At 40.8% G+C, this 14,213-nt stretch overlaps 1 protein-coding gene across 1 annotated transcript in view; it reads left to right on the top strand.

The window, feature by feature from the left end:
* The window catches only part of LOC134463589 (protein kinase C epsilon type-like), a 44,726-nt gene that overhangs the window by 3,502 nt on the left and 27,011 nt on the right, over positions 1 to 14,213 (top strand). The window contains exon 2 of the mRNA XM_063216765.1: positions 3,302 to 3,365. Coding sequence (XP_063072835.1) covers positions 3,302 to 3,365 — 64 coding nt within the window. The remainder of the gene's footprint in view (positions 1 to 3,301; positions 3,366 to 14,213) is intronic.

Raw genomic sequence — 14,213 nt, forward strand, 5'->3', positions numbered from 1 at the left:
AGGCGCCTCTTGTGCTAACCTGCACTTACACTTCAGCACTTGTCCTCAGTTGATGCGGGCTGTGTGAGCATTCCAAACTTCGTCTTCCAGTTTGATAGAATCTGACTTACTATCACATAACAATATCCTGCTTCGATCTATTTTTTGGGCTTATAGTGTGAAATTAGTGTGATTTTAATGGTGTCGTCCTCGGTGGTCTCATATGCTAATGTGTTAACGGATGATATTTTTGGGGAACCATGGACCGCAGTTTGCGTGTCACGGGTTGGTATGTTTGTGAATTCTTCGGTGCATATTGTGCCATCCCTAATGCACAGTGGAGCAACAGGTGGAACAGCACATGATACTACTTGACTCTGGTGTGCACTGAACTGTCACCAATTTAAGGGAGCCCTACGTTTCCTTTGGCGAATGGTCACTTTGTATTCAGATGCTTTAGCTACCAATTTCTGTTTGTTGAATTTTTGGCTATGCCGAAGTTAAAACCAAACATGTTCTAGTCCCAAAAGAACGTCTCTGCCATGTCAATGCCTTGAACACGCCTCTACCCAGGGCCGTTGGATCTGCTCAAAGTTAATTGCTTCCTGACAAAGTGGGTGGAGTTCCCGATTTCTCCGGAGCTCAAAAGCAATGTTTGTTTTGCTCCTGACCTGACTAGAAGCAACGCAGAAGGTGTTGTGTCTCTAGGAGGGCATGGCCTGGTTTTAGGTTTTTGCCTAAATTCCAGGTTTAGTGTGTCAGTTTTTGTTCTCATAAACCATTAAAAGGTCCAAAATATGCACTAGGACAGAACCACCCTTGCCCTCAAAGCTGTAACTGTGTCGATGACATAAGTGTTGAAAATGAGCTCTCTGAACACTCAGACACTGTATGACAGAGGTTCACAAAAAAACTAATATTAAAAAGACCAAAATAAACTGCAGCCTGCTGTAGCCCAGCTTTCCACACAGTAGCGGGTGTCTTGGCAGCGCCTTTGGCAACAGAAGCAGGACTTGGACAGAGGGAGGGAGATGAAATCATGTTTCCATGGTGCTGATGCGGAGAACAAGGTGCCTGACAGCCTCCTACAGGCTGCATTTGGAAGAGGTGCCTCGTGCTCATCGTCTCTCAGGCATCCTTCCTAGGGATTGGGTATTAAAAAAAAAATTCTTAACCAACTACCGAGCCTCATTAACCGGTGGTTAATCGGTTAAATGAAAATTCTATAACTGCCATTTATGATACCCTGTCCTGTCACGCGTCTTTCTCTGCCCGTGTAACAAGTTATGCCCCCATTTTAGAATGGTTAGGCTCCTGTCACACAATGTTAGTTCGTGACCTTTGTCTTGTACATTTTCCCCCATCATTGTCCACTAGCCTACTTGTGGAGGAACAAGGGTTTTGTTTTGGGCATAAAAACAATTGCTTTGCCAGCGCACCCACGCACAGGCACACATTACGCACAATGTCGACCTTCCATGCAACATGGCAGACCAAATTTTAACCGGTTAGCATTCATCCGGTCAACTACCAGTTAAACGGCTACCGGTTAACATCCCTAATCCTTCCATCTCCTCTGTTCTCCTGGCCAGCTGTGACAAAGTCGTTGTGAAGTTTGTTCATGTGACACCTGTTTTCCATCTGATGTTACCAGAATTGCAATGACTAAGTTGTAATCAGTTACTTAAGACTGTGTAACGTTGTATTGTACAATTATAGTAAAGTCTTCTCAGTGACTAACGCAGAGTGCACATCATGAGGCTACAGGTGCCAGTGTTTGAGACTCCCCTGTCCTTCTTCAAACTTTCCAGGGCTTACAGGTGACAATATCACAACCCATAGCTGCTGTGAGTTTATTTCTCAAACGATAAAATGTGGAAGTGGGCATTATTTGCCGAAGATGGGCCATGAGCTGAAGATGGGGCCATGCACGTGCACCCCTTTCATGTCATAGCCTACTATATGTATGTACCAATGTAGACTTAAAAGCCCAGTTCTTGAAATTGGCGGTGGTGGCAACATTGAACAATGACAAGCTTTTGATTGAGCAACACAACACCTTAAAATGTTGCACACTGGGCTTTTAACGTAAAGCTGGTGATCAGCCATTTCATATAATTCTAGCCCAGACGACGAGGTATCACCATCAGCCCAAGCTCACGCACACGCTCACAAAACCCACACACACACTCACACGCACAGGCTCACGCACACGTACACACACGGATGAAGTGTGGGAGCTTAAAGGAGTGAGCGCGAGGGTATTGCATAAAGAGATCTGTCCCGGCTTATCCCTGGATCTGATCCCTCCTCTCCTCTCCTCTCCTCTCCTCTCCTCTCCTCTCGCTTGTTTTCTTGCACCCTCCGTATGGTTTTGTACATTGTTACTTCACACTGCCACTGTCCACACACAGCAGTAGTTAAACAATAGCAATAACAATAGTAATAGTAGTTGGAATGACACACACATCACTCCAAGATTTTGTGTCGTACAGATCTGTAGATACTGAATATTGCTTTGTAAGACCTCAAGGGGACGATCTATGCATTAGTGAGGGTGTTTGCAACAAATTAAATTGAGTCGTGTAATGGAGAGAAAATGTTCCCATGTTCACTACATGGTGTTTGCTCGCTACATGTGAGTGCTGCTTATGGCCATATACTGTACCTTATTCTCCCTCTCCTCCCACCATCTCAACTGTTTCTCCCTTTTGTCCAATTTTCCCTTCCTTATCCACCTCCTCCTTCTACCATCTAATATGATTTAGCGGCGCTTTCCCTTTTGATGTGGAGTGTTGGGTTGCCCGTGGGCTTGTGTTGGACCCATGTCTATAAATGGTGGAAGATCATTGCACAAAACGCTTCATTTTTTTTTTCAATTTCCTCCTGGTCTGATTTTGATTTCTGTGGAGAACTGTAATAGAGGAATCATCTCCCTGCAGCCCCGGCATTCAGCTGCGGAGCCCTCGATACCCTCCCACACAACCCAAGACACTAATGGGGTTTTGTGTGTGTGTGTGCGTGTGTGTGTATACATGCGTGTGTGTGTGTATACATGCGTGTGTGTGTGTGTGTGTGTGCAGGAATGCACATAAGTGTGAGTATGCACTTGTGTGTTTTAAAATGGGTCGATGCATTCCCTCATTTTCACCCTTCAAATGATATGTGACTGTTTGCGGTGGGTAGGTGGGCAGTCTGTGGGCGGTTTTCTATGCATTGCGAGTTGCTGCAGGGTTTGTGGACTGATCTGTTGTTCTCACACAGGTAATTATTATTATATCAAATGTATAATCTCCCCCATCACATGACTCTGTTTTTACAGATTGACTTGGAGCCAGAGGGAAAGGTGTTCGTCATTATTGACCTGTCGGGGTCGTCAGAGGAAGGTGAGTCTCAATATGACAAACTCTAAATAGTACTGAATAGAGTAGAGTAGAGTAACTTTATGTTTATGTTATGTAAAACACCCATATGTTCTCATTAAGGCAAGAAGACTTGCCTGATACTTAATGCATGAGTGAATGGCTGTGGATATGTTTAAGAGCTTTATGAAATGTGTTTTACTGTATTTATTATGATCAAAGGTGTTCAAAGTAGTGAATAAGGCTGAGTCCCATTTCACCCCTTAGCCCTACGCCTTTCCCCTTCCCCTCCGTTTTGCGCGTTCACCTGTAGGGGTAGTGGCGTCCCAATTCACTTTAAGAAAGATGGGTAGGCGTAAGGGGAAGGGCTTTCTATACCTCCAAACAGACATTTTTCATGGGCACACTTCAAACGGAGGGCTCCGACAGATATCCCCGAAAGCATCGTGAATGCCTTTAATAATTGGCGGCATCCATATCAAAACACAAATATACGTATTTTTGCCGTAATTGACTGTTTTGTTGTAACAATTATTCCATTGCGCTAAGTTTAACATTGTCCCAATCAGGGTTCACGTTAGCCGGCCGTGGCCGGACATTGGCCGTTTGCATGCATGAATGACCGGCAAAATAAAATGTTCCCGGACAAAATGTCCGACAAAAATGACTGCAATTAGTCAGTAAATAATATTAGCCCATTTTAAATAGGCCTACTTAAAGTTACAAAACACCAGTAGGCCTAATATGAAACTGAACAAAGCTGAAAATATTTGTGAATAGCCTATAACTGAACTATTGCTTGCGCTCTCGTCCCCACCGTCGTTGTCCCCAATCACGTTATGCTTATAATCACTTGACTCACGCTGGCTGCTGTGCTGTTGAGGAACGATTCTGTTTTTTGTAGGCTATTTCTACCAATATATCAGTGAACACAACAAAGGGCATTGCATTGGCAAAACCGTTTCATGCCCAGTTGCGAAGTCAAACCTAACTGTTGGGGACTAAATGGATGCAGCATCGCAGCATCGAATCACTTTCACTTTTACCTCTGCTGAAAAATGGTGCTGGATCTCCAAGTAGGCTACAGAGGGTCAAGTTAAACATTCCAGAGAATGATGGACTCACGAGAAGTCCCAGTGAAAGTGCATGCAGGGCTTTATAACTTTTTTCATCACTGGCCAAAACGGGTGTAGCCCATAGAGCATCGTACGGAACGTGTCAATTCCATTACTTTCGAGAGCGCAGGAACACAACGCAATATAGTTCAAATTTCAGTAGCGTCGATACCATTACTGTAGGCTACTATTACAGGCATCACCTCGTTACCCAATTTGAGCTGGGAAATCCTCTTCGGGTTTGCTGATAAAATACAGTGTTTGAGTTGATAATTTAGGGATCATCTGCGTTTAGCACGTTGGCTGGCTGTTTTTTCTCTCTTTCAGTTCGAGCTCTCGAGTGTGTGAAAGAAAGCGCGCGTTTAGGCTACTACCCGGCCCGTGCGCACAAGCAGGGCTCTAAATTAACACCAACCAACTGGCCAAATGCTAGTGAAATTTAAGTTTTGCTGGCAGAAAATACCAATTTACTACACTTTGACCCATTAGGGAGTGTGTGTTTGGCTATATGAGGGAAGGTCCGTTAGATATTTCAAATGTCCGGTATTATGCAATACAGCCGGCCACTTGTCCGGCCAGTAAGAATTCTAGCGTGAACACTGGTCCCAATGTGTAATGGTCATTTTCTGCATGAAACCCACATGAAAAATTCGCTATTAACGTCAACACAATGCATGGAAGTCATGACGGTTTTGCGAGGGTCGCGCAACACCGTTGTCCTTTTTTAGACTGCTGCGCGAGTAATTACAAGCAATATCGCTGGTTTAACCATAGAGAGGCTGGTTTTTGAATGCTATGGGTGTCATTCCGTGATTGTTGAGGGCGTGTCTCAATTCATAGGGGTTGTGTTTCAAGCCCTACACCTTACTGCTCCGTTTGAAGGGATGAGGGGCAAGGGGAAGGCGTAAGGGTAGGGGTAGAAATTAGAAATGGTATTCGGCCTAACAAGTCCTCGCATAATTTCCTGTCAAAGTTATCCTTAAAGGGAAGTAGGGATGCACGATATGAAACATTTCAACCGATACCGATAGCCAATAATTACTTGGCTGGCGGTCATGTGACTTGGTCATGTGATAAGAGACGCCAAGTCACAGCATCACACAGGCAGAGAGACTGGATAAGATAATACCAGAGACAGTCTATTATGAATTCAAAGAATATTTGATAATACTCCTAGAATAATACTCCTAGAATCTCTGTCACAGGCTTGTTTCGCCTACCCGGCTTGAATGAAAATATAAAGTAAAAGTCGCTACTCGCAGTTCCCATGTTTTCATTTAATTAACCGATATTTTAAGCAGGAAAATATTATATCGGATCAATATAAAAAAAGCCCATATCGGCCGATATTTTAGTGGACCGATATATATTGTGCATCTCTAAAGAGAAGTTCTTTCACTCTGCGGTCATCTTGGCGACACCATTGGGCATCTATGTCGGATTAATAACACCAGACCCTTTCACAATGAATGGGGAAGCACAGGTAATGGACTCTTGGATAACTAACAATCTCAAAAATCATACGATTGAAACCGCTGTTAAAAGTTGATTATACTAAAGTGTTAAGTTGGCTCTCTGTTAAGTGTTAAGTAGGTTATTTTGAGACTGTGCAGGGGCAGTACTTCTATAACAATACAAGATGACTGGAACGCTGTTCATTCAGTTTGGAAGAATGATTGGCTGTTTGCAGCAGAATAGGCAGGATATTTGCAAACACCCACCATGTGGCGATTATGAAGTGTCCCCGTTTATTTTTATTGGGATCAATCTCTACAGTGGTTTGTCTCCTCTCAGAAAAAACTCTCTGTTACTGTGGAATTAATCGATTAGTCGGAGTAAATGACGACCTTTGGTCGACCAACAAAATCCTTGGTCGTGGACAGCCCTACACACAACACTAATACACATGACGCTAAAAAACAAAAACAACAATAAACACATGCATACATAGATACACACATACATACATACGTACATACATACATACATACATACATACATACATACATACATACATACATACATACATACATACATACATACATACATACATACATACATACATACATACATAAAGTGCCCTCATAGAGATACTCAAGTGCATATCTACTACAGCCTACCACACACATTTCATTACAAGGATGGTATTTGTTAACGACCTGCGTTCAGTAGGTTAACAGAAACAGGAACAAAAGAAAACCTATACCTATTCAAAAACCTTTTCTTGTTTTTAACTGGTACTCTGAATCGCCTGCCAGAGGGTAGCAGCTCATATTCTGGGTGCAGAACATGTGATGGATGCTCAATTATTTTCCTAGCATGCCTAACTACAGACTCTTCATATATTGCTTGGAGGGTGGGGTATCGTGATGAACTTATTATCGTGGTGATGCTTATTATCGTGAACCCTAATGTATGCACTATTGGGGTTGGTGTCTTTTTCAAGTTGTCAAGAGTTGGTTTTATTGTCAATTTCTTTACATGCACTGGTCATACAAATAATTTGAAATTACATTTCTTGCTTTCCCATGCAGACATAGACTAATCTAGGTAAGGACATAGACAGTATAGACATAGACAGTACTTATACATGGACATAAGACAGTATGGACATAGACAGTGCTCATACAGACATTTTAAAGTGCAAGACTGGACAACAGAGTGTCTGACTTCCCAGACAGAGGAGCAGTAACACTTTGGCTGGTTGGCCATTCTAGGCGGTGTCTAAGAAGATTGTGCTACTGTGCTGTCACAACAAAAGACTGCCTCCCTCACTGTCTCTGAGTGATCTGACCTTCCCTCCCGAACTCCTGAGGGCTCAGTCCTGAGTAGAGAGCTCTTAACTAGGGCTGGGCGATATGGAAAAAAAACTATATAACAATATGGATTACTTTATATCACGATAACGATATATATCGCGATATAGCACAATTACATATGTTTTCAGTTATTCTCTTTATTTGCTCTTTATTTTTTTCATATCGCAAAACAGCCTTTCTTTAAAATGGATCTTTTTATTGTTATTTTTACAGTTACATGAACTTATAGTGTGTGGGTAGATGACGTGACGTGTAAATTTTGCTGTCGCAGGCTCTTAAAATTAAGTAAATTCATGCTTTTAATATTGTCAATGCTTTAAATGATTAAACTAATGTCGTTGTTGTGAAAAAGTAATGTGTAATAAATACAGAGCTTAAATAAGTATACTTAATTTTGAGTTAAATGTCACATTTTTCCTATGGTGTGACTGAGGCAAGCCTGGTTCTCCATATTAAAACATTTTTAATAAATAATCAAATCTCAGTCATTTGTCTAAACAACCCTGGCATGTTTTTCAAGGTGTCTATTTTAGCAAGTGGCAATGCTTAATTTTTTTCCTGTTTTTCTGAGACTGTATGGACGTATGAAACTTTGTCGCAGAAAACAATGTCCTGTGGTGTGACATCATATTTTTGGTTAATTCTGTGGATAATTATCTATTGTTGAAGCTCCAGCGGTACATAAATTGTGACTTTAGACCCTTAAAGCGATGGTTCGGAGTAGAATCACCCTAATGCCATTTGAACCGTGACACCATTCCACCTTTACACCCGAAGTGTTTTCTGCCGCAGACTTACATCAACAGAGTTGCCGTGTTATTCGATGTTTATTCCGGATAGCTTGACTCAAGCGCATATGGATCCTGGGCACCGTCTCCAAACTTTCCCCACAAAAATAACATGTCATGACACCAAACTTCTACAGTATAATTAATGTGCTTTGTACTCACAAAAAGATGAATTTGAAACTTTGTACATAGTCCAGGGGTTTATTAGTAACAACACACGAGACGATTAGCTTTTCTGCTGCTAAACATCCGTCAACGTCACTTCCTCCAGCTGGGACTGTCCACAGCATGGCATAATATTGCCGGAAGCGATTGCCGACACATAGCCAGATAGCTAAGGACTGGACCATTTTTTGCTGCCATTAAAATACATTATTTATTAAACGTGGTAAAATTTAAATCCTAAGTGGTTAATTTCTAGTTGTAGCGCAAGCTGTCTTTTTGAGTTTTCCGCCTTCCGGACTCACGTGTATTTGTTTCCATCAACAAAGTCCCAGCTGGAGGAAGTGACGTCGACGGATGTTTAGCAGCAGAAAAGCTAATCGTCTCGTGTGTTGTTACTAATAAACTCCTGGACTATGTACAAAGTTTCAAATTCATCTTTTTGTGAGTACAAAGCACATTTGTTATACTGTAGAAGTTTGGTGTCATGACATGTTATTTTTGTGGGGAAAGTTTGGAGACGGTGCCCAGGATCCATATGCGCTTGAGTCAAGCTATCCGGAATAAACATCGAATAACACGGCAACTCTGTTGATGTAAGCCTGCGGCAGAAAACACTTCGGGTGTAAAGGTGGATGGGTGTCACGGTTCAAATGGCATTAGGGTGATTCTACTCCGAACCATCACTTTAAGAAGCCAATGGCAAGGGTGGATTTTAGATTTTTCTCTCAGAGTTCTTCAGTCAATCAATTATGTTTTGCTACCACAAGATGTATTAGTTTTGTAGTCCTTTGGTGTGACAGCCATACAATACATTTTGACAATAGTGTATATTTTTCATATTTTTTTCTTATGTAGATGTATGAAAATGCATCTTACTAAAGGTGAAATTGTATTTCAGTTGGCAACGACATGGCTTTAAATTAACTCAAAAGCTCAAAAGTCCTATGGTGTGATGGTAAAAGTCCTATGGTGTGACACTTTGGAGTATCACACCAAAGGACAAACAGGTCACACCAATGGACTAGATATTTGAGAAATAACTTTTTAAACAACTGGTAGTACATATTTTTTTTTTTTTTGTTGTTTGACTAGATAAATATTGTGTATTCAAATTACTTAGTCCTTTATTGGCCTTTGGAATTTATACTTTGATGCATTGTTGATGAATATTTGCTGTTGATTTTAGATACTGTCAAATGATATAAAATGTCATTAATGGTGCTTTGAAACCATAAAATATAACGGTAACAATGAAGGAAAGATCAGTGAGAGAGTATATAGAGGAGTATAGATGAATAAAGTATGCTGTGGAGAGCTCAATATACAGCATAAATGTGCAGTCCAGCTTGAGATACCAAACAGGCACTGGCCACTACACACTACAGGTTCAATGGTGTGACAGTCATGGCATACCTACAAAAGTGTGATGGTCATGCCAAGGTCACACTTCAGTATGAGTCTTATGAGCTCTGCAGGTTACATTTAATGACCGCATGGCTGTCATTAAGAGTGACGATAGGCTGATAATCGACGATTCAAAGACTTATAAGTGTAAAGTGTAGGTCCATATTGACTACAACATTATATTATGATCAAAAGACAAAATAATCATGTTGATATATTTGTTTCTGGCTCAGTTTTGCATTTCTGTCCTTTAGCGTGACATGAATGTCCTACGGTGTGACATGTTTTAAACGCTCAAATATTTGTTTGAGCTAAACAATATGTTTGATAAACACTGAATATTGCATTAAGGAAGAACAAATTATCGTCCCTGAAAAGTTAGTATAAATTCGGACAATTTTGAACATTTAAAAGAAAGATATCCCTGTTTTTCCTCGAAGGTTTCTAATAATATCACATCTAATGGGAAAAAAAATACTTAAATGGTAATTTCTCATTAAATTAAGACTTTAAAAAATTGCAATAAATATGAAGAGTGTAACAATGTTCATAAAACTCCATCAAGCCATTTCTACATTACTTAATATATTTATTTCTTAACGTCACACCAAAGGACATATTTTCAGCAAATTGCTTTATCAATGTAAATAAATAATCAATGAATAGACCAACATTGTGACCACTTGGATTTTTTGAAAGATTAATTGCTGCACTACGTAGACATATACTTTTTCCCCTCATAAACAATGTTTTGTGAAAAAAATGTTTTTTGCTGCCTATCCGTCATCTACCCGTGTATTGTGACAACATGAAATGTAATTAAATGATATTCAATTGTATACAACTGATAAAATTACTATCACAATATAAACAATATAGAACGGTCACAATATACACTTTTATATCACGATAACGATATATATCGTCATATTGCCCAGCCCTACTCTTAACTTTCTTCAGTCCTTTTGTTAACACTAGTGAACTAGCTAGGTCAGTTGCTTCTTCCTGTACCAGTACTTTGCTTCCATTTAAGCATTGCAATATGCATGCATTCATTTATTTTAGCAGTAAGAGTGGAAGTTTCTGCTGCTACTGAAAATCGATCGTCTTTGGAATACTTTGCCCCCTGACATCAGATCTGCTCCTACAACCACTACTTTTAAATCCAGACTTAAAACTCATTTCTACATATTGGCCTTTGCTCCCTAGTTTCATCTTTTTCTTTGTTTGTTTCCCCTTATTTTATTTACTTAATTTTCTTATCCATGTAATTGTATCTTATTCACTGTGGAAGGCCTTTTGTATCTTATGTGTTTTATTCTTACTGCTGACTTTGTCTTGTTTTTAATCAAATTCTTAGTATTGCTTAATTTTAGTATTTTAGTCTGACACTGTACAGCACTTTGGTCAGTTCCTGCTGTTTAAATGTGCTTTATAAATTAAACTTAATTACTTACTTACTTACGATAAGCGTCCGCAAAGTATTTGTTGTGTCTGCATACAAGTAGTTCACACCAACAGACAGAAACAAAACGTTACGGATGAGAAAATAAGAGAGAGAGAGAGAGAGAGAGAGAGAGAGAGAGAGAGAGAGAGAGAGAGAGAGAGACTGATTACAAATTGTTTGTAACAATGTTATGGCTGAAATGTGAAATGGTATTCCCTGCCCTGAAAATGACATGTGATGGGAAAAGAAGTGAAGTTGATTTTGTAGTGTCTGTTCCTTCCTTCTTCCATATCACTCCATCCATGTGGCATGGGGTTTTAAACTTTTCCTACAGCAATACTTAACTTACCTCACAATGCATAATGTGCTAGTACTACATAGTGTGTGTGTGTGTGTGTGTGTGTGTGTGTGTGTGTGCGCGCGTGTGTGCGCGTGTCTGCGTCTACGTCTGCGTCTGCGTTTGTGTGTGCATTTGTATCTGAAGGCATGCAACGTGTGTGTGTGTGTGTGTGTGTGTGTGTGTGTGTGTGTGTGTGTGTGTGTGTGTGTGTGTGTGTGTGTGTGTGTGTGTGTGTGTGTGTGTGTGTGTGTGTGTGTGCGAATGCGCACGGCACAGATGGTCAGTCTGCCTCTGTTGTTGCCTTCAGAACCAGATATACTCAGGCCATTCATTTTGAGCCTTCAGACCCTCCAGTGGTCAGCCACTCATGGAGCCATGGTGTTGGTAGGTAGTGGACACTGTGAATGAGCTAACATGAGATGACATCATAAAACAAAGGAGATACGCACTCCACGCTTCTAAATTAACAATCCGGTGCAACCAGAGCAGGACTACAACATAAGCAAAAAGGGAAAGAAATCTGGTGCCACACGGATGTCTATTTTCTGTCATTTATTTTTTAGTGCAGTGAGACTAACGTTTCGACATGCGTCTTCATCAGAGTACAGAAAATAGACATCCGTTTGGCACCAGATTTCTTTCCCTTTTTGCTTATAAGATGACATCACTAAGAGGTCACATTAATTGACATGTATGACTCTAGATGTCCGTGCACCACACTGTTAAAGTAGGAGAGCCATCCGCTGCAGTCTGTCAAGAGAGTAGCATGAATTGCCAGACTTAAATGAACCCAGAAGCAGGGTTTTTAATTTTTTGAATTCATTATATTATTATCATTATTATTGTGGATAGGACATTTAAGATCATGTCAGGAAGAGAGTGGGAGTGAGAGACGTGCTGGGTCGGCCATTGAACCAGGTCCCCAAGCCCATTCACGAGGTGATGCTTTTTAAAATATACATTTTCTGGGGAGTTTTCAACTTTATTTAGACCGGACAGTGAAGAGTGGGACAGGAAGCAGGTGGGAGAGAGAGACGGGGGAGGATTGGGAGAAGACCTCAGGTCGGGAATGGAACCCGGGTCGCCCGCATAGCGGTCCAGTGCTCAGCCGCCTAAGCCACAGTGGGGACATGAGGTGATGCTCTAGCACAACTTAGTCATTGCCTTTCTGGTAACATCAAATTTATAACGCAGTGTCTTAAAGGGTTAATAAATGTGGTAAGGACTGTACCACCTGAGAATACATACATGTGCCAAGTCGCTTCAACATCATGATATTATCATGCTGAGCAACACAACAAATACATTTGTCCTTTAGGGGAAATTTCAAGGATATAGTAACATTGTCTGCAAGCACTTTGGTATTGTAAATGTCATACAATTAAATAACTTTAAATAATAAAATTTAAATAATGAAAACTTCATGTATTGTTATAAACTCATGAAGGTTTGTATATCATTAAAGCAAAGCTACACATTTTTTCATCTGTAAATATTTTTTGTAGTTCATTATCTTGTAGCAGTTTGAAAGGTCCTTCTAAGTTTAACTCTGTTGCGCAGAGCCTTTGTTATAACCTTACTTTCACCAAAATTGTAATAAGCAATTTTTTTATCTGTTACTTAAAGCTCCCGGTAATGTAACAGAAATGTTGTTGATGATGTAAATTGTTGAGTTGAGTTTTTTTTAGTAATGTGTGAACGCGCCCATCTGTGCGAAGAGGCTACGAAAATAGTTTGGACGAGTGGAGTGTTCTTTTATGTTCTCTATGAGAGACAAATTCGGCGTCCAACTTGTGCCAGGGTGACAAACACCAAAAATGACTCTTTTAATTTTAGATATTAACATTTTCTAGACATGTTTATGAATATGAATGTCCACACACTGCTTCCGTGTTGCTTTTTTATTTTTTCAAGTGAGCGCTTTTGAGCTAGTCGCTCTTCATCAGAATGAAGAGCGACTAGCTCGAAAGCGCTCACGTGAAAAAATAAAAAAGCAACACGGGAGCAGTGTGCGGACATTCATCTTTATTTTCACAGTATTCTGACCTTTTGTCATGCACCTGCGTCTTGGATGTGCGCACCACTAGCCTACCAACGTTTTGTTTATGTCATGTGACAAAAAGGTGTGCGTGTGCGTGCATGCTCTTGTGCGAGTGTGCCCAAGAGTGTGTGTATGAGTGTGTGACTTGCTCAGTGCACACATTACAAACTCACCACCAGGCAGCGTCATTGCAATACCTGGCCCAACCCCTTCTGGTTTCATTAACCAGCTTACCTCAATTTAAAGAAAATTATTTACGCTGTGATTTGCAAAATGGCCGTCAGTGTGGATGTGTGGAGTGAATGAGGGTAAGAAGGGGGAGGATTCAGAGGGGTCATGCAGACTGAACATGCGGGAGGAGTGTGTCATTCAGGTGCAGGAGTGATACATGTGAGGGCTTTACTGTCTTAAAATAGCCAGCAAGACACAGCGATTGGATTAACACACACACACACACACACACACACACACACACACACACACACACACACACACACACACACACACACACACACACACACACACACACACACACACACACACACACACACACACACACACCTAACACACACACACAGAGTAGGTCTGCTGACTCTTTGCTAACCAATCGGACTGTGATATTTATCAGAAGGGATGTGCCCTGAATGATCCAGCAGAACCTTAGTAATACGAAGGCCGTCTCTCTCTCTCTCTCTCTCTCTCTCTCTCTCTCTCTCTCTCTCTCTCTCTCTCTCTCTCTCTCTCTCTCTCTCT

Source organism: Engraulis encrasicolus, chromosome 15 (assembly GCF_034702125.1).
Source record: "Engraulis encrasicolus isolate BLACKSEA-1 chromosome 15, IST_EnEncr_1.0, whole genome shotgun sequence".
NCBI lineage: Eukaryota > Metazoa > Chordata > Actinopteri > Clupeiformes > Engraulidae > Engraulis > Engraulis encrasicolus.